This window comes from Sebastes fasciatus, chromosome 17 (genome assembly GCF_043250625.1).
Source record: "Sebastes fasciatus isolate fSebFas1 chromosome 17, fSebFas1.pri, whole genome shotgun sequence".
Lineage (NCBI taxonomy): Eukaryota > Metazoa > Chordata > Actinopteri > Perciformes > Sebastidae > Sebastes > Sebastes fasciatus.
Window position 1 is genome coordinate 4,312,530 of NC_133811.1, and position 21,388 is coordinate 4,333,917.

General features: G+C 42.3%; 1 protein-coding gene across 1 annotated transcript; it reads right to left on the minus strand.

The window, feature by feature from the left end:
• Positions 1-3,523: 3,523 nt before the first annotated feature.
• Positions 3,524-18,313, minus strand: LOC141754939 (uncharacterized). Its single transcript, XM_074614400.1, has 3 exons — positions 17,786-18,313; positions 17,302-17,418; positions 3,524-9,293 (listed from the first exon to the last, which is right to left on the minus strand). The coding sequence occupies exon 3, from the start codon at positions 8,829-8,831 to the stop codon at positions 4,713-4,715; it is 4,119 nt and encodes a 1,372-aa protein (XP_074470501.1). The 5' UTR covers positions 8,832-9,293; positions 17,302-17,418; positions 17,786-18,313; the 3' UTR covers positions 3,524-4,712.
• Between the last annotated feature and the right edge of the window lie 3,075 nt (positions 18,314-21,388).

A 21,388-nucleotide genomic window follows, 5' to 3' on the forward strand; every position in this document is an offset into this window, starting at 1 on the left:
GCCGTTAAACTAGTGTGTTCACATATTCTAACATATTACAGTAGCCTACAGGTTATAACAGCCTCCTGTCTGTTCAATGCAAACCTGTTGCTGAATCCTCAGCCCCCCCACCTCTCTCTGTTGAACTGTATGTTTTAAATAAACTTATTTCTGTTCAATATTGTCAATATGTTTTGTTTTTTTACAAAAGCAACAAGTTGCATTCTTTCTAAAAACATAAATTAGTTGATTTACAGCCAAAAAACTAACTGCGCATGAAGTATGACGTCACAGTAATAGTATTAACTGTAGCTGAAATATAGCCTCGCTAGCGATGCATGATGTCATTTTCTCCCAAAATAAAATCAATACATGGACATTTTAACGACTGTATTACTCCTTCGTTATTACTTGATGTGACCAAATGTTATTTACCTGCAAGGGTCTCCTACTATAGAAGTTTGACCAGATATTCCTGGATGCTACCTGGAGGGCTGCTAGCGGTTCTGGCCATCCGGCCGTCATCTTTGTTTTGAGAAATTTGTGTCGCATTTCCAACAGCTGGCCAGTGGGAGGCAGTGTATGTCACGATGCACTACGGTCCACTGGAGAGGCTGGCGAGCAACTACGCCATCAAAACCCACGCATATACATCAAAATACATCCAAATACATGCATGCATGCATGTACATCAAAATACATGTATATACATCAAAATACATGCATGCATGTACATCAAAATACATGCACATACATCAAAACATACATACAGCTAACCATCTTAAACCTAATACTGATCATAAAGCATGTCCATGTCAAATTAATCTAAAAATTGATATATCGCAAAACCATTTAACCTCTAACTACACTATAAAAAAATTACTAGAGAAATTATTAAATTGACGTTAGATGCAATTTTTTGAATCAACTCTTTGAGTAAAAGCTTCAGATATATTTGGATATAAAAACTTTCAGACACTTTCATGACTGAAGAAAAAGTATTTCCCTTAAAGTGGCAGTAGGCAGAATATTTTTGGCATCATTGGGCAAAAATTCCATAATAATCTTTCAGCATATTGTAATTCAAGTGTTCTGAGAGATAACTAGACTTCTGCTACTCATCATAGCTGTTTTCAGGCTTTAGAAAATCTAGCTAGTGACGGGAGACTTTGACCAATCACAGGTCATTTCATTGAGAGTGCGTTCCTATTGGCTGTGCTCCAGTCATGTGACCGGAACTTGGTGTTCCTTCACCAGATTCCACGATGGCGGCCGTGTCTCAAACTTTCTCATTTTACAGCTAAACCGGGCACTACAAGATGATTCTGAAAACATCTGAGGAGAGAAATAGGCATTAACGTAACAGAATATTGATTCATATTTGATCAGCGCTGCCTAGTTTGACCATTTGGTCGGAGTTCAGAGTGATTGACAGCCGGCTCTCATAGACAGCAGATGGACAGCAGATCTCAGATCAGTTCTTACTGCTTGATTTCCTCCGGTCTGTGAAATCTTGCAGATGCCGTTAGGAGCACCGGAGGACACAGAGGAACATGATTTTTTTCAGGTTACCCGTTTCATGTACTACTGTCACGATATAGCGACCGTTTTATAAAATTAACTTCTTTTTTTAAATCTTATTTGCTCTAATCTCACCTATTTCAGCTTTAATGGAGTTGAAAGTTAATCAACATAATAAAATGTTAAAACTGAAATTCAAGACTTTTTTTTTAAACCACCATTAATCAAAATATTTATAAAAGAAATACATGCCGTCAACAGTTTGGATATTAGGGACTATTTCTTCAGTAGAAAGATGTAGTTTTAATGAAAACAGTGAAGTGACCCTGAATATCTAGACATTGTTTCTGTAAAAACATTGTTGTTTTTTCACTTTCACACACACATATGCAAGTTGGATTTTTTTTTTGTTTGTGGTTTGGTTGCAGAGACCCCTTTCTGAACTCATTGCTGTGGTTAGCATTGAGATAAAAAGCTGCCCCTTCAACTCCAATGATCCATTTTTTGGCAGTGACAATGACAAACACATTTGCTACAACTAATTTTTTTTTTTTACAAATAGAACAAGCAAGTGAATAACATTATAATAATTCCCTGGAGAGGTGAGGAGGAAAAAAACAAGCACCATTATTCCAATACCCTCTTAGGAAAAAATGTTATAGCTAAATTAATTTAGGAGCAGCTTGAATGATGGGCTATTGTTGCAATATACACCAATCAGCCATAACATTAGGACAGCATGGGCACCCTGACCGGTCTGCAGCTACGCAGCCCCATAAGCAACAAACTGTGCTCTGACACCTTTCTATCAGAACCAGCATTAACTTTTTCAGCAGTTTGAGCTCCAGTAGCTCTTCTATTGGATCGGACAACACGGGTCAGCCTTCGCTCCCTACGTGCATCAATGAGCCTCGGGTCTGACCCTGTCGCCGGTTCTCCTTCCTTGGACCTCTTTTGGTAGGTCCTTACCACTGCAGACCGGGAACATCCCACAAGAGCTGCAGTTCTGGAGATGCTCTGACCCGGTCGTCTAGCCAGCACTATTTGGCCCTCGTCAAAGTCACTCGCATCTTTACGCTGGCCAATTTTTTCTGCTTCCAACACAAAGTTCAAAGTTCAAAATGTTCACTTGCTGTCTAATATATCCCCCCCATTGCCAGGTGTCATGGTAACGAGTCATCGTTATTCACTTCACCTGTCAGTGGTCATAATGTTGTTAATGTTATGGCTGATCAGTATATATATAAATTATATATATATTTTTTGGTAACACTTAATTAGAAGGGGCTGTAATATCTGAATATTTTTCTAATAATTTACAATTTACATTTTTATGAATTTCCTGGAATGAACCATGCAACTTGATAGTAACTATTGGGTAAATTGAGATTGTGTTTAATTAGTAGCCTTCAAATGAATTAATGTGTCAATAGAAAGGCAAATAATTCCAATAAGAAATTAAAAACTGATGATTATAAAAAAAAAATTCCCACAGAAAATCTTATTTTCCATATATTTAGTACTAAATTACAGTTTTATCCTGGAAAATGCCAAGGAAATTAAGGACTCGCAAAATAAAACTGACTTTTTTTCATTACCTAAATTAACATAATCACCATTATTTCTCACTACTAGGGAGGGAGTCCTCAGATTTCAACTAGAGCTGCAACGATTAATCGATGAGTTGTCAAATATTAAATTAATCGCCAACTATTTTGATAATCAATTAATTGATTTGAGTAATTTTTAAGAAAAAAAAGTCAAAATTCCAGCTTCTTAAATGGGAATATTTTCGGGTTTCTTTACTCCTCTATGACAGTAAACTGAAAACAAAACAAGACATTTGAGGACGTCATCTCGGGCTTTGGGAAACAGTGATCGTAATTTCTGACTATTTTATGACATTTGATAGACCAAACAACTAATCAATTAATCGAGAAAATAAGGGACAGATTGATCAACAATGAAAACATTCATTAGTTGCAGCCCTAATTTTAACATAAACTTAAACCAACTGTACCATTTCAGTTTTTTTTTTTTTATTTGATTTGAGGGTTTTCAACAACTCACTTTTAGGCAAAGAAAAGGATAGTAATTTAGTAATAATATTACATGTTTTAGTTTTACAGAAAAAAAAGAAAAAAACACGTCTGGACAGGACCTAAGTAATGAACTATGTGTACACGCTTTTGTTACAAAAATTGGGCATAACTGTGGCAATGAGGGAGTGGGAGAAGGGGTACAGGGAGGGGAAAAAAAGATCACATCGATACATATACTCATCCCGCTGTTTTACAAAGATAGTCCCCCAACTCGTTCCCTCCCACCCATACAATACCAACGATGATAAAAGAAATGATACTTGGAGTAAAAAACAGCAAATCATCAATATATAATAAAATATAATACGAATTGTACAGTACACTCCGGTTATTTCTGCTGTCCTTTTCAAATCCTGAATACATTAACAGTTTGAGTCGTGTTTTCTCTCCGTCCACGCCTCTTTAAAAAAATGACATAAGTAGTGTACATTAAAAACAAGGTCACCAACACTTTTCTGTTTTGTCCTAACTCCTTTTTCAGTCACTTTTAGCACATCAAACTGCCTTTCGTGACAGATTAGAGCCTTTACTTTTCACAAGGATTTCTATTTTTCTTAAAAGATTTAATTTATCTCGAGGGCAGATGTCATCTCAGTATAAAAAGTGAGAGATTCTCCACTGGGGTAACAAATAAACACATACAGAGCAAGAGACACGGACTATACGGTTTAACTGAATAATGTGAAAACAATTTGAAAAAATAAACTGGTACTAAAAGGTACCTCACTTCTACTAAATCGGCATCCAATCTGTATTTATGCGCCAACGCTGCTAATGGGAAAATTAAAAATAAAATAAAACATGATGGAACGAAACTGGATTAATGCATTTTTTTCGAACTGGTGCTACTAAAACTGTCTAGAGTTCCTCCACCTGAGGGGAGGTGTTTTGGGCCTTTTGAAGTCCACTCTAATTTATCAGCCACCTCCGCTGCCGTAAGTTAGGATTGTATTCAGGAGGGCTGTGGGGATGTGACGGTAGTTACACTAAACCCTCCGGGTTCGCCCATCTTGTTCTGTTAAAAACTTGCTAGCTCTTGCTTGCTTCTTGGATTATTTAAAAAAAATAAACATCAAAACAATCTAGTCTAGAAAAGTGTTTTTGTTTTTTTTACTGACTGTACTCAGTCAGAACTGTTGATCTCTCAGGCTGGACCAGAACTGGGACCGTTAGCTGGGGCGGTGAAGGGACATTATCTGACGGCGGAGATTTCATCCTCATCAGTTCCCAGTTCACGCCAGCAGGCGCCCCCCGGCAGCAGAACTTGTGGCGTTCCAGGAGGCGGGGGTTCCAGAAACGGTGTCGGCATTTGCGGCATTGGAATGCGGCTTGTTTAAGATGGTGGCCCCTGTGTTTCAAGGCTTTGTGTAATGAGCTGGTGCGTCTCCCACACACCTGGCACCGCAGACGGGCGTGGCGGCCTGAGTTTCTCGGCGGGTGCCGGATGGCGTGGTGGATCAGCAGAGAACCCTGCTTGGCATATGTGGTGCTGGGGCAGATGGGGCAGGGGAAGCGCTTGATGGGGATTTCCATCGAGGTCAGTCCGGCGACTTTCACGGCACCTCCGCTCCACGACTTCACGTTCATCACGCCGCCCTTCATCCTCAGCTGGGACAGGAGCTTTTTTTTGTTGAGCGCTGCCTGCAGTTTGCCCCTCTTCCTCCTCAGAGCCAGCAGCTTCCTGCGGGTGTCTTTGCTCAGAGGGACACCCACCAGCTTTCCGTCCCTCATGATGCTGTGGATCAGCACTCGTCTTTTTTTTTTTCTTTGCTTTTTTGTTTGTCCATGCCGCTTTTGGAAGTTTTTTGAGCGGTAGTGAAAAGGGTGCTGCAGCTGCAGCTGTTGCTGCTGTTGTTGTTGTTGCGGCGGTTGCTGCTGTTGTTGTTGTTGTTGCTGCTGCTGTTGCCCAGTCGCCCCTTGCTGCATGTGAGACGACCCGGCGTAGTTTGGACCTGATCCAGAATCATAGAAGAGTGGTGAGTATCCGGGGGGTTGGGACTGGTTGACTCGCTGGCCACTGCGGTCGATGCCGTGTTGAGACAGCTTGTGGCGCACTAAGCTGTTGGAGTAGGCAAAGGCTTTACCACATACTTCACAACGAAAGGACTTCTCCAGCCCCACCCCGCCACCGTGGACAGTCTGTTGATGTGCCGTCAGGTGGAAATAGTGGCGGAATGACTTCCAGCACACTGTACAGGTATACAGCCGCTGAGAGGGGGTGCCAGATGTTGGAGACTTCTCTCCTTGGGAGCAAGCTGAGAAGTAGTCAGAGTTTCCCGAGGCGGCGACTTGACTGATGGCGGCAGCGGCGGCGGCAGCAGCAGCACCTTTAATTCTCCTCCCCTGGCTGTCGATCTCACCTTTCCTGTGCAGCTTCCCGTGTCTCACTAGGCTCTGTGCGTAGGCAAACATCTTCCCGCACAGATTGCATTTGTAGTTTTTTTGACCAGAGTGCACAGTCAGATGCTTGGTGAGGTGGAAAGGCTCGCGGAACATTTTGCCACATACGTCACAGGCGTGAGGCTTCTCCCCCGTGTGGACGCGGTTGTGGCGCCGCAGGGTCTCCGCCCTTCTGAAACGTTTGCAACAAATCTGACAGCTGTAGGGCCTCTCTGTCCCGTCCCCCGGAGGCGCAGGGCTCCTCCTTCTCCTGACGATGCTGCTCGGGTCCCTCTTCTCCCGGGGCTTCCTCGGCCTCCTGGGCTTGGCGTGGGGCTGGCTAGGGTGGGTCAAAGGCATGGTGGAACCGTTGAGGCTGGACGTGGATGACGGTCCGCCCAGGTTACCAAACCCCAACCCCCCCAGCAGGCCTCCAATGATATCCCTCCTCTCTCCTTCCCGGCTTTCTGTGTTTAGATCACAAGAGGCTGCGGCTGCAGCGGCGATGGCCGACATCGCGCTGCTGGTGACCTCGTCCTCCGAATCATCCAATAGGGAGGAGAGGGGGAGGTGTGGCTGTGGTTGTTGCGGCGGTTGGTGGTGGTGGTGCTGCTGCTGTTGCTGGCTCTGTGGGTGGGGATGAAGAGTTGGGGCTAAAGGGGCCTTACGCAGAGTTTGGTTGTTCATTTCACTGGCTAGCGAACTCTCTGAGGAGTACAGAGACGAGGATTGTGGTCGCCTGTAGTCGTCGACCCCACTGCTGTAGGACGACGGATTCTGGTAGCGACTTCTGGAATAATCCGTTGCATACTTCCCGTCATTACTCATTGCTGCCCCATCGTTTGGGATTCCCACCCTGTCTCCACTGCTTCCCATTTTACTGCTGCTCGGGTTGGACGACCCACTCCCTCCACTGCTCGTCCGGTTTTTTGAACTCCGCGGAGGTTTACCACAGGCACCTGAAGCAGCATGGTTGAGGAGGGAGGTGCTCTCACGGAAGCAACGCCCGCAAGCCGGGCAGCGGAAAGGCTTCTCGTCGTGAATCTTCTCATGTCTTGTGAGTGACTCCCGACGGTTGAAGGACTTTTGGCAGATGTTGCAGACAAAAGGTCGGTTTTCTGAGTGGGTGACACTATGTTGGATGAGGTGACCCCTCTTTTTAAATCTCTTCCCACACTCGCCACAGCAGAATATCCTCTCTGGGCTGGGGGAGTTACAGTCTGACTTCCTGCTCTGGCTTTCTGGCGTCAAGCCGTGGCTGCGGAGGTGCCTCCGGAGGCTGGAGAGGTGGGTGAAGGTTTTACCACATTCACCACAGTGGTAAAGGGGTTCTGGTTCGGCCTGGCCAGATGAACTGTTACGGTGGCGGTCTTGGGATTTGGACTGTTGGTTACCGTTAGCTACAAGCACAGAGGTGGAGTTAGAGGAAGGAGGGGCAGACGAAGAGGAGGAGACGGTGGAGGATGACTGCTGTTGCTGTGAGGACGGTGAGAGGAGAGAGGAATGCGGTGGCTCGCTTCCGATGCCACTTATCCCAACACCCCCAGATCCTCCTCCCACGAGGCCCGATGAGGAGCTCTGACTGTGCCCACTCGAGCTGCTGTTATGGCAGTTACTAACACTGCTGCTGCCTTGAGTGTGGGTACTAGTCTCCGATTTCCTCTGGGGCAGGTAGCCCGCCATCGCTTTCTTTCTCCTGCTTCCTCCACTTGAAGCTGATGAAGACGAGCTGTCTCCTGTTTTTGCATCGTCTTTAGAGAGGGACAGGTGCAGGGGCAGGGGAAGGGGAAGGCCGGCCTCTTGCTGCATTAGTGACGCTATCTGGTTAGAGGAAAGGACCGGAATGCCCTGGAAATCAAATCCACCCAGCGGGGGAGGCTGGGGAGCCGGGTGGAGAGGGTGCGGGTGGTGGGTGTGGCTGTGCGGATGAGATAAGGCATGAGGGGTCAGCTGCTGTTGTTGCTGCTGAGGCTGCCCTGTGTGGCTGTGGCTGTGTGAGGAGTGGAGGGCGGGGGGAGGGGCCAGGGCCGAGTTTGACTCGCCGGTCCCTTGGCCCAGACCCAAGCCTAAGTGGTTGTGAGTGCCTTGCTGGACGAGGAACTGCTCCAGGCTGCTGTTGGTGGGGACGCCGGACAGGAAGTACTGGTTGGCGGCGAGCATGCAGCTGAACTGCTGGTGGAGGCTGCGGGGATCGGACTGGCCGACTAAGGGGACTGCAGTGCTGCCGGGGGGGTTATTGGAGGCCGAAGAGGTGGAGGTAGAGGGCGACGAAGAGGGGGGACCAGGGGAGGGCTGGGGGATAGAGAGACCTGGATGCAGCGGTGGAGGCGGGGGTGCAGGAGTGACGACTCCCCCGAGGACCCCTGCGCCTCCTCCACCGCTGCCCCCGCTGAAGTCAAAACGTCCCATCCCAGAGTGGAGCTGCTCCTGAGCCAGCGCCGCCTCGGCTGGGTGGAAAGGACGCAGGAACTGGGGGTACCCCGAGCTCCCGCTGCTGCTGCTACTGCTGCTCATCTTACTGGACTTCCTGGAGCTGTGAGACGAAGAGGACGAGTGGCTCTGATGGGAGATGGATGGGGGTGGGGCGCCCATTTTGGCGAACAACGACGAGGAGTCGGCGAAGGCGTTACTCCGAGAACTCTGGAGGGATCCGAGGCCGAGGCCGGACAGGAGGCTTCCAGAGCTGTCAGCGGAGGGCTGGTGCTGCTGCTGGAGCTGCTGCTGATGCTGCAGCTGGACCTGCTGCTGGTGGCTCAGCTGTCGTTCTAATCCCAGGCCTTTGAACTGGTGGGCCTGGTGTCCACTCAGCATCTCTAAGATGTCCATGGGGTACTTGCTGAACTGGAACATCTTCCAATACAGCTGTGGCAAAGTGTCACGTAGCCACAACGGCCACGTGCACTCAGCCTGTGATTGCTGGAAACAGCGGTGACCCCTTGTCAAACTGACAAGGTGGGATTTTCAGAGGTAGTCCTGACCCCCGAACGTCCAACGAACCGCTATAATCCACCAAAAGCCGATGCTTGACTTTCTCACATAAATGTATCACTAATACTGTTACTCTCCATTCGAGAGTGAAGCCTTCAAGTGCTTCAGTGGGATGTCATAAAAAAAGGATCATAAATAGGCAATAAACTAAATCATACTAAAAAACAGAGTCTGTAGTGTTTCTTCAGAGTGTTCCATAATCGTATGCTGATTTATAAAAATCAGGTCAGCGGTCCCGTGAAGTGGAGTGTGTCCGTTATTTCAGTGGAAGGTGAACCATTGCTTCACTGCCCTTCTGTCCCCTCATGGAGTTCTTCGGACAGCCTGAAGAATGAGAAGGGAAAAGAAAAGACACAATAATGTCAGTTAGTGATTCAGTGACTTGATACAGAGCAGATAAACAAACCACTTCTGGCACAGAGAGTTCAACAACACTGTATTGCTTTTATTGCACTCAGAGCCTCAAAACCCGGATGCTGATTATCTCAAAGGGAACCAAATAAAGAACTCGGTTTAAACACAAGCAATTGATTTAGCTGAAGATAAACATATTTTTGCATTTTGAGCTTCAGTACTCATTATTTAATTATTATTATTTTTTACAATTTTGAAATATTTTGTAATGCCAGATTCAATATGTTTGCTTCATTTGAGTCTATGCGGAGATAGAAGGAAGTTACCGCTTCAGCGAGCCGACACGACAAAGCAGACAACAGCGGCAGGTATACATGGATACGACCTGCACCCTCACATATTAAATCCAGCGTGGTAAACACTACACATCCAGTAAAGGATGGAAACACTTTGGGTTTCACACATTGCAGGAAGAGCAGAGCTAGACATCACGGCTAAAGCTGCATGCTAACTCTGTCATGGACAGGAAACGTTATCGTATCACGGTAACGTGCGGTTGAGCCGGCCGTCGCTCTCATCTCCATGGTCAAATGGGCCGACGCTACAACTGTAGAGCACCCATATACTGACATTTATGTTAAATGCATTCAAACGGCCCCAATGGAGCTGACCATGGATGGATAAAGAGAACGGAGCTGACAGGAGAGCTAGAGACCACCTTGGAGAAGTTAGAGGAAGTAAACACGTGGGACTACGTCCGTTTTTCAAAATAAGGTGTCAACAAAGGGAACTGTATATACAAAATACATCTATGGAAATAAGATTGATTGGATTATATTCACCAGAAGTACAAAACATTACATGTCTCTTAAAAATTTTATAGAAAATACCACTAATTCGTGAGGGAAATGTCTTTATTCTTTGATTTTTTGGGTTGCTAGAAATTTTTTTAATAAATAATGCCTGACATCTCTGACTACATATATGCTGAAAATCAAACATTTTTATTATATTAATTTAAATATTTTCCAAAGTAAAAGTCAATAAAAGATTCCACTTTTTCCCATGGTCTAGTGTTACAACATTTTTAAAAATAAAATAAAAACAAAAACAAAATAAATAGTAATATCGGATCGCAATACTTAAAAATGGCAATACATATAGAATCGGCACGCAAGTATCTCGATAGTATTGAATCGGGAGATAGGTGAATCGTCCCAGCCCGATTATTTAACCTGACATTTAATGTTTGCCAGTCCATTTATTGAGCTGATCACTTTATTGATATAAAAAAATATAATGTTCACTTTCTGTTGAGACGGTCCTCGAGCCTGTAGTTTTTTTGGTGATGTTTTATTACTACAAATTTGAAGGTTTCATTCTAATGGGTGGTAAGTTTCATGTATCTCTTTTTCAACACACATTTCTCCAGAGAAAATTAAGTGTAACCGTGGTCAACACATCTAAACTTTTGGGCTAAAAATACATGCATGTTGACAATGTCCGACTATAGCTAAGAGGAAATTGTGTCACTGCCTTCCCTCTTTATACTGAATACCCACTCAGAGGGGTGGAAAGTGAGGAAATGCTGGAAAGCACTCTGCCTTTTGATTGTTTGTTCAACCTGGTATAATGTTATTCTTCAGCAGGCTTTCTAATATCAGCCAGCTTGAACCCAATGAACCGACAGCTGCTGTGAATATATAACTCCACTTTGTGCAAGGTGTTTTCCTCGGTTCTTTACATGATCCAAAATAAGAATAAAGTCTGGTTGCACAATGTGTCTTTCTTTGCAATATGAGAGAGCTGATTTAATCACACTAGTGTTAAAAGTTAATAAATGCATTATTAAAGACAAAGCTGACAAACTAAACTAAACACGGCAGCGATCAAGAAAATTAAACAGACAAAACTAAGATATGCAAATGCAACTTTTAATCGACTGGTTTCCATTTATGGAACAGAAACGTTGGAGCAATAATCAGAATATTTAATTATTATATTGGTTTTCTATTACTTTAAAGTGTTGAAGTGTACTATTTGACTGGTATTTGCATCTTCACACTGTCTATACACTAGTGAGAGTGGCTGACAGAGCCTAGATGGATAACATGGCTGCCTGTCGTCTCCAACACACAGACACAGACACACACACACAGACACAGACACACACACACACACAGACACACACACACACTTCTAAATGCCAGATAATACAAGGTGGTCTGGTGGACAGTGTCTTTGTGTGCGGGAGGAAAACAGGCTGCTGAGAATCAACATTCAAACTCAGCGAATCCCTTCAGTCAGAATTGTAATCTGATATTTAGAAATTTTCAATTAACTTCACTGATTATATACAGTATGTTCCTGTTTTGATCTCAAAAGGTTTTTAAAACCAATTAAGGAGAAAATGCATTCATGCAAATGTGGGTCACAACGTGGAGCAGTAGCTTGATACTGTTAACCTGTCAAAGAAAGCAGAGCTTCACTACCAATGTGGAAATTGATGCTTCCAGTGTCTGATGTAACTCACTCAGTCACCTAGCATCGTACACCTAGAGGAGCATTTACAACAGATTCCCAATCAGAAAATAGAATATCTGACTTTCTGTCAAATCTTTTATTTCTGCTTCAAACACAGCCTTGGGGATAACTATCAGTCTAGAAGAAGAGCAATCTTCTTCTAATAATACTGACATTTTGATCCAAAACAAGATAAGAAATACTGTATATATATATATATATATATACACACACACACAGTATGTGCAACATGACAACAACATGCAGCTGGCTTGAGATCAAAAATGACATTATTAATGCCACCTCACACTCCTTCATTCTTTAAACCAGGAATCCTCAACATATTTAGGACCAACAAGCAAGCAGAATAATGTTTTGTGACCAACCAGTCATTTAAGTTAGAGCTAGATTTTATAAAAACCCAGTCCAGTATCTGGTTTAAGGGGGCCGTACACATGCTGCACCTTTTGCATGCTCAAATTCATTGTTGTCAATACAGACGCGCGGCAGGCATGCTCAAACGCAAGAACGATGCCGTCACGACGCAAAAGCGTTCCCAAGCGCCTATTTTTCATGGCGTGACGGCTGCACCCTTAGATAAAAAAATAGTTTGCTACAGCGGGCACCGCATGTCATGCGACAAGTAATGACCCATCACAGCCGGCACATATCTTTTCTTTCTTTCGTAAATATCAGTCCCGTAGACTGATATTAAATATATAGAGGAAAAGTTAATCATTTTACTGCAGGGCTACCCAGAGCTTTACGATTATGTCCCACGGACTATGTTACTGGCTTCAGCCTTTCTGTCCAAGAACGTCACAACATCCGGTTGAAAGGTCAGGCAAACTGACAAATGGAGCAGTAAAGCTACTGTAAAGGAGTGCTGGAAATCCATTTACCGACGTGTTTTGAATTTTTTTTTAGATAGTCAGTGAGGCTTACTGCTAAATTACCGTAACTTCATCATCGTCATCGTAGCAAGCAGATTTTGGTTGCTTAGTAACGGCAGGTGAGTCAGTAGCGCAACCTCCAAGTTACCTTGGATAAAAGGATGAAAGCGGCACGGCTGGCATTTTCCACACGTTTTTTTAGACGCAGCGCGTGTGAACAGCCCCTTACGCTGTCTATAACCAGAATTCATACAAGCATGGTGTCACATAACATCTCTGAGGCCATGGGGACTAAGCTCTGCATAGACCGGTAACAGGTCTTGGCCTGGTTTGGTCAGAATCAGTGCTCAAAAGTTGAATACTGCTAATTTTTCTGCAAAGATAAACATACAATGACAGTCTTTACGATAGGAAACGATGCTTCTTTCTTTCTTTCACCGTAGGTAACAACCTGCTGATTGTTCTTCCTGAACAAAACTTAAGCATTAAAGTTCTGAACAGAAACAATTTAAGACTCATGTTCTGGGTGACGTATCTTTTTTTAAAGACTGAGGTTAACTCCGTTCTTAATTTTGACCTTCCTCTGGCGTTGCACAGAGCACTCGACATGAACAGCTCTCCCCTGAGACAGAAACCAGAGAGGCCAAACATCCTCATATGTGCCGTCACATCTGCGTACAGTCTGAAGCTCGGCAGAGCGACACTGTGGGCTCGTAACGTGGGCTGATCCTGTATCTGAGGAATATTCAGATACAGCAGTAATAAAAATCACAAAACCAAAAATTAATGCTGATTTCCTTCTGAACAATATTGAAACCTGCTGTTACTTAAAGCTGTGTGTGTGTGTCTATTTGTATGTGTGAAATGTTCCTTAGAAAGCTCATTAATGCTGCAAGGTGCTGTAGGAACTGTTAGAAAGCTGATGAACCACAAGGACAAACACACGAACGGTGATTTTGAGAAGAAAGATGCTTCTGTTCACCGTACACACGCTTCTCTATAAAAACATCCTCTTAGAGAAGCAGTTTCTTATATATATATATATATATATATATATATATATATATATATATATATATATAAAAACAATGTTTGTTCTAATTAATATTAATTAGAAACAGACACACAGTAGAGCTGCAGCCCGCTTAAAAAATTGACAAAACAAACATTTGTCGACTACAACTTTTACAAAAATCACACTCCTAGTCCAAACTCAAACCACAAAACAAACTTCTTCTGCTGTCCAGCTACTCAGTACAAAAGCAAATTAATCTAAATTCTGCTCAGTTACCAGTTTGTCTAACTGGGACGGCCTGAAATAAATGGCACACAACACAACTAAGTTAAAGATCTGTTTTAAACCCAACTACATTACTGCATTGTAATTTAATGAAGTGAAACATACACACATTACAACAGCAATCTAATAAACTACAACACAAAGATAAAAATGTCAGATTTAGGATACATTAATTCATTTTTCAGTAAGCAGCATGTGGCAGTCAAACCTGTCTCGAAGGCTGCAGAGTTTCATTCTAGCTCTCTACCAGCGATATAGTTCACACCTGTTACACCAGGTGAATGCAGGTAACTTTAGCTGGTAGGACAGAAAACCAGCACGACTGAGTCTGCAGGTTTTTATTCCTGACCATGCAGCACAGCTGATCTTACTGATTTCAGCTCTTTTAACCAGACAAAAGGAAATAATCTGTTCATTTTTTGCATTAAAAATCAAGACTTTTATCTCTCAGTGGCACGTGATCGCCCATTCACGATGTATGAGGAATTCCTTTCAACAGGTTGAATGATACATTTCCTCCTAACAGTATGCCATTTTTAACAACTGCCTTTGGAGTCTGTTTGGTTGGTGTGTCAGTGGTGAAAACAAATATGTCCCGGGTGAAAGCTCCACAGACTCAATGCACTATATAAAGCCATTTGCACCTTTGTACCCATGTGTGAACATTTTTGTTAAATGGTCTCAGAAAACCACATGAAACTGCAACCAACATTTGCACCAGGACCTTCAGAGCATAATCCTTTCCACATTTTATATATATTATGTTTTACAAGTGCTGAATGTGACCCTGGGCTCAAATCCCCCAAACAGTGAACATCCTCCCTGCTGAAGTGTCCTGTTACATGTAAAAAAAAAAAAAAAACCTTTCTACCTGAAGGACTCAACAAAAACATCAAAGCAAATAAATTAGAAATAAAGATATAATTATATTTTCATTAGTTATTTTCTTATGTTTACGTACAGCTGATGTGAGGGCCGTTACACCTGTAACTATAACCTCAAATTTGATTCACTCTCGTAACAGAAAACATTAAGAGGGAAGTCATTATTCTTAATATCTCGTTCCATGATATCAAAATGAAATAAAAAATAAGGGACCTAAACAATTGAACAAGTAATGGATCAATGGGTGAATTTTATCTATAATATTAGAAGCCAAAAACAGGAGTCTGACTGTGTGATTGAGCATTTCTGTATTTGTTAGGATGGTCGGTGGCAGCTCTTTGTGGCTCTACACCTCAATAAATAAAACTATAAATGTAAAGCATCTGTATTTCTTAATGATGCTTTCTCTACCAGGTGACATATGTATTATTTTACAAAGTAAAAAAAGTCAATGTAGCAACTTTGAAGAGTATATTTAAAGCATTATGTAGAAACATTTTGAAAAGAAAATTACCTTAAACCAACGCTATCTGTAGCATCGACCACACTACAGCTTCTTAACAGTCTGTATCAGTTTCAGAGACATGTGCTTATTAAACATCTTTCTCTGTGAGGAAAAATGTCTATGACTCTTATCCAACATGTGAAAAAACATGCTCAACATGTCAAATCACAGCTTCACTGAGCACAGCAGGTTTCTCAATTTTCAGGTCCCAGAAATCTCCTGACGAAAACAATTACAGAGCTGTCAAGCTGTCATGTGAAATGAAGTATGACATACCGCAGAGGAGCTCAACACGGATTCTAGTGCAATAATAATAATAATAATACACATTCCCAACCTATTTACTGGTCAAAATGTTTTAGAGACGTCCTTGGAGTTTTTAACCTCTTCTACCCGAAGAACCCAGTACCGGGTTCGGCTGAGCTGTGTTAAAACACTGTCTTTTAAAAACTTCATAAAATGCTGTGGTGGTCTTTTTTCCAAATTGTTTCTAAAAGACAAGGCCTTAGCGCTACTAAAACACTCCAAGTGTATTTTGTCCAAACAATGTTTGTTTGGCAATGATTTCAATAATTTTAGTTACAAAATCAACGAACGAGAAATTTTATTTTTTACTTTATTATTTTTTTTTGACCGTTTTTATATTGAATGTACATACTTGACTTTGGATTTTTTTTGTTCTCTCATTTACATTGTTATTGATCTTATTTGTTATTATATAAGTTTTACTTGATCATATTTCATTATTATAATAAAACTACTCCATTTGGAGTCAAAATTATTCAATTTTTGTTGATTTTTATTGATTTTCTACTGTGCCCAATGGTAGAATGTGATGATGCACAAGGTAAAAGTCATGGCCAAAGGCTCCGTTGTGTGCACATAGCCTCTTGTAGTGGATATCAGGAGTATTTTATAGCTAGATTCCCTTTCAAGAGGTAGGAAACCTATTTGGCACACTTGGAGTGGCCACATGGAGAGTCCGCCTGGTCCTATCCTCACTAAAACCTTTGTAGAATCTATGTGCTTTGTGTTATTTTTATCTGCTTTGGCACAGTTGTAGTCAAGGAGTTGCTGAATGAATTCGTTGGCATCTCTGTGCATGGTATCATTGCTATAATGGTGTTATCCACTGTCTGATCTAGAAAACCTTTTAGGTGTGGATGTTCATCACAATTTACTCAGGCATAGTAACAGTCACAATGTTACTGACACTAGGGATGAATTCTCTGAGGTCTTACCTGTCAATAGAGACCAAGATCAGGTATATAGACCTGGTAGCTGTGGAGCTATTCTTGATTTATTTTGGGTATGTCTGTCTAGGCGAACCACACCTTCCAGCACCCTAGGGCTTAAGAGGTTAAGGATACTCTACAGCATGAGTTAGTTTATCTGATGCACATATTTACATTAGTTTCATGGTGTCTCACTGTCAATCACATGAATGACTTATAAGTACTTGGATCAGTATTCAGCATCATCCAGTTGATTTGATGCTCCTATATTAGTGACTAAATATCTTCTTGTTTATCAAACAGAAAGTTACATATATCTCTTTCCTTACAAAAAAGTAGGCAGCAACTTTTTCAGATCAGAGGAAAAGTGTGCATCTTATTTGGAAATAACTTTTAACACACACAGCCAGTGGTGTCATGAGTTAGTGTGAGCTCCTGATTCGGCATCAGTGTTTGCAAAAAAGCATGCTCAGATATGTGCAGAGTTTAAAATGACATGTTAGCTGAATCTGCTTTAAACCCACACTATTAATGAAGCAGCTCGGGAGGAGAGCACAAGTGACAAACTGCAGCTAATGAAGGTAAACACGTAGTTTGACAGGAGGAGGGAGATGATTGCTCGTTGTCTCCATCTTACCGGCTGATGATCCACCGGTCTGGAGGTCTGGAGCTCCCTGCTGGACCGCAGCGTGTTCCGGGGGAGGAAACTGTCTTCTCTCTCCCCGCCGACACCCGGTGACTTTAGGTCGACAGTCTGAAACAGACGAACCGGTGAAGGAGCAGGTTAGACGGATCACTCACTCACTCAGCACCGTCTGCTGCTAGCATCCATCAATCACTCAGCTAGCTCATCAACTACCAACATGTTACACTAACGGTCGTTAAATAACATCATATATGCCTATAGAGTGGTTCACATTAACTTACAGTGTGAGTAACAGCGTTATAATACTGATAAATATAACTAAACTGTCATGAATGAGGTAGCATAGCATAGCATAGCATAGCATAGCATAGCATAGCATAGCATAGCATAGCAGAGCGGTTAGCTCCAGTTAGCTTAGCAGCTAGTTAGCTAATGAGCGTCCTGCTGGAGACGGCTCTTGTTTGTGTTTTCTCACCTTGTTGAAGCATCCGACGACTAGAAGCAGAAGCAGCTCAGCAGCCCGAGAGGAGAGGAGTGAGACCATGGAGAGAGGAGAGCAGGTCCGGCTCTCTACTGCCTGTCAGCGGGCCTTTCTCTTCATCCACCATGGAAAAACACTGAGAGGCCCGTCTGTCCATCGGCCCGGGAGGGCTGCTGCTGCTGCTGCCTCGATAACAAACACTAGTTCCTCTGGCTGCTCCGGTCTGTCTGTGGCCACAGTCTGCTGCTCCTCTTCAGCCTCACGGAGCCTTTGTTTAGTTCCCGTCGTGTTTCTCCTTCTTCTCTCCTCTCGGTCGGCTGGTCGGTTGTTTTCCGCCCCGTGTCAGATTTAGGATCCCCCCCCCTGTGTGTGTACGACGGCTCCTCCGATGCTGCTGCCGTTAAAATGGTAGTTTCCTGTCTGCAGAATGGTTCCGGGTAGAGAGCCCGGTACAGGTCGGTCCGTCCGTCCGGAGACCACCACCACCGCTGCTCTGCTCACTCACACACACACACACACACCTATTACCCTCCGGCTGCAAAATATGGACCCAATCCAGCACGATGCTCATGAATAAATAAACCGTGTGTGTGTGTGTGAGAGAGAGCGCACGCGCACGTGCACGCATGTTTTCACTCCATTAAAAATATATCACAGTTCACTTTGACACTGAAGTGTGTGTGTGTGTTTTCACACTAAGTGTGTGAAATGTTAATGAGTCAATTAAAGATATCATTACGGCGCATTACAAGGTGTGAGTGTGTGTGTGTGTGTGTGTGTGTGTTGTGTGTGTATTGTGATGCATGTGCTCCTGTTTGCCTGCCCACTGCCTCATTTGCATTCAATTACAGTTGTCATTATAGTACAGTATTTCTGCCTGCCGCTGACATGTGGGTGTGTTTGAATGAATGTGTGCAATCGGCTGTTTACTTTGAGTTTGGTAGACACACAAACACAGTGAAGGAGCAGAAAAAAAATAATTTATTTGGCTGCACTGTCTTCCTGCATGCACACGTGCACCAAGTTATACACCTGTTAGATTTTTATTTTTATTCCATGTTGTGAGAATAAATATTGGATCATATTCTGGATAAAAACACAGAATAAACAAAGCGGTAATAAAGGCTTAAGAGCTATTATTAAAGAGTCAAACTAGCCAGAAAGCCATGTATTGATCCTGAGAGGTTTGGTTTGAGTCGCCAAGGTTTAAAAGCCATAAAAGTATTGATCAGTTGATTGGATTACTTTTGTTTTAGTGTAGGGATGTCTTTCACTCCCCTTCTCCACTCATCACAAGTCTATACAGTCATATAAGTCAGTGATGGTCAAAGCTATTTGTCACAGCAATAAGTTCACTATTTTGAAGTTGAAGCACTAAATGAAAGTCAGCTTTAGACTGGTAAGTTTACATATCTGGGTTTATTAGGACTATGCCAGTGTTGCTACTGTTCATTTTCTGAAAGCTTTTAAGATAAATGACTTTAAATGTAGGCTATAAATGCTGTCACGTTGAGTCCAAATGCAATTTGAATAAAATCACCCTTTGTTTAAAGATGAATAAGTGGTGTTAACATTCAATAATAGTGTAAATTTCCCCACCGAGGCACTAATGTGTGTTTCTGTTTATCAAACAGGTCTGAAGTATTTAGGTTGAAACGTTTAAGAATACAAATAGGTGCAATGACATCTGAGAGTACAAATGGTAGTAAGCATTATGCTTAATCAGTGTTACGATTAAGAGGAATTCCTTGGAAAAGGTCCTCCCCTGTAAGGGACCCCTGGCCCCGGACATTTTGAGAACCCCTCCGGTGAGTAATATCTGAAACCAGGATGAGTAGACAGCAGTGAATCTGGGCCCGCCTTAATAATGTTGCTCTTTCTCCTGTAATTTCCTCATTTTCTTAATTAAAGACCGTCATGAAGTTAATGATTTGGGGGGAGTGGTTGGGTGGAGAGGTGTTGTTCCCATGTGCACAGCCTCAAATTGCTCCCTGGGGTGCAGAAATACAGGGAGACACAGGCTGATTTCAGAAACACAATAGTTGGTAGAACACACACACACACACACACACACACACACACACACACACACACATGCACACACACAGGATTAATTTTGTTCCACTCACACACTCTCATTCAAACCAGCGAGGATCTGCTGTATACTTTGAACCTGAATACTTTTCTGTTACTGACTGAAATGTTTCCATAGCACACAGTATCGGAAACTGTTGGAATGAATGTCTGGTCAGATTGTTTTGTTTACTTATTCTTATTATATATCAGGCTGACCCGAATGCTTAGACTGTTGCCATGGTAATCGACCTCCAAATCAGTATTGGAATGCTTTGTTTTGTGTGTAATATGTATTGTGTTATGTTATACTCAGACGGATGTCGTTGTTTATTGTGTGTAGAGATGCGTCTTTGTACAGTAGTGCGGCATCAGCAATGGTATTCGGGGCAGCCCTAAATTAGATAGTTCCTGAATTGAATTAAAAAAGTTTGCAAATTTGAAACTATATATTTAAGGAAAAGTTCTTTTACATCCTTTTGTGTTTGGACAACATTTGAAAACTTTAGCTACTTTGTTCTATTAAATAAAAAGGGTTGTGTAGAAAATACATCTCTATATTTCTCAATCATTTTGATATCAGTAACGAAACTCTGGTATAGTATCAACACTAGAATTAAATTCAATCTAAAAAAATATTTAAAATCAAGCTCTATGAACAGTATACTGTGGATTTGGGGCAGTTTTGAGAAGATATTAAAGCTGTTAGCTGTTGTTCCAGGTCCTCAAATGTGAGAATTTGCTGCTTTTCTCGATTTTATATCCTTTTAACCTTAAAAATATTTGGGTTTCCAACTAAACCAGGTAATTTGATGTATCACACTGGGTTTTGGGCAGGTTTGATGGCTTTCCTGTGACAATTTATAGGCTAAAAATCTATGAAATAATAGCTAACTGCAGCCCTGAAAGCCATGTTGTGATGTGCCCTATGAATAGGGCTGATTTCATTATCAGTTCATCTATTATTTCTTTGTTTAAACAATTCTTTAGGTCTAAAAAAAAGGTCTTAAAAATACTTATTTTGTCTGATCAACAGTCCAAAACCTAAACATATTCAGTTTACAAAGATATAAAAGCAGCAAATTCTCACATCTGTCCAACACTTGTCTGTTGATCATTATCCATTAATCAACTTCAGCTCTAAATGTGAGCCTGAAACTAAAAACATGACCAGAAAGAGTCAAATTTCATCACAAAAGACACAAACAACATTTAGTGGGATTTTTTTTTATTGTTATTATCAATTAAACAGTATGGTTTCTACAAACGCAAGAATTGATCACCGATAACAAAGGGGTTGCACATGTGTGAGACCTTTGTTTGGATATTCTTGGAAATAGACATATAAGGGGATGTAATAAATAAATGTATCATACAATTTGAGGTATGCAGAGTAGCTTTGAGATTACAAATATGCCCATGCCTCCCCCTCCCAGTGGTTAACACACTCATACGCACACATACACACGCACATACACTCATACACACAGTTTTATCAGGGGAGCAATTAACTGAACATGGATT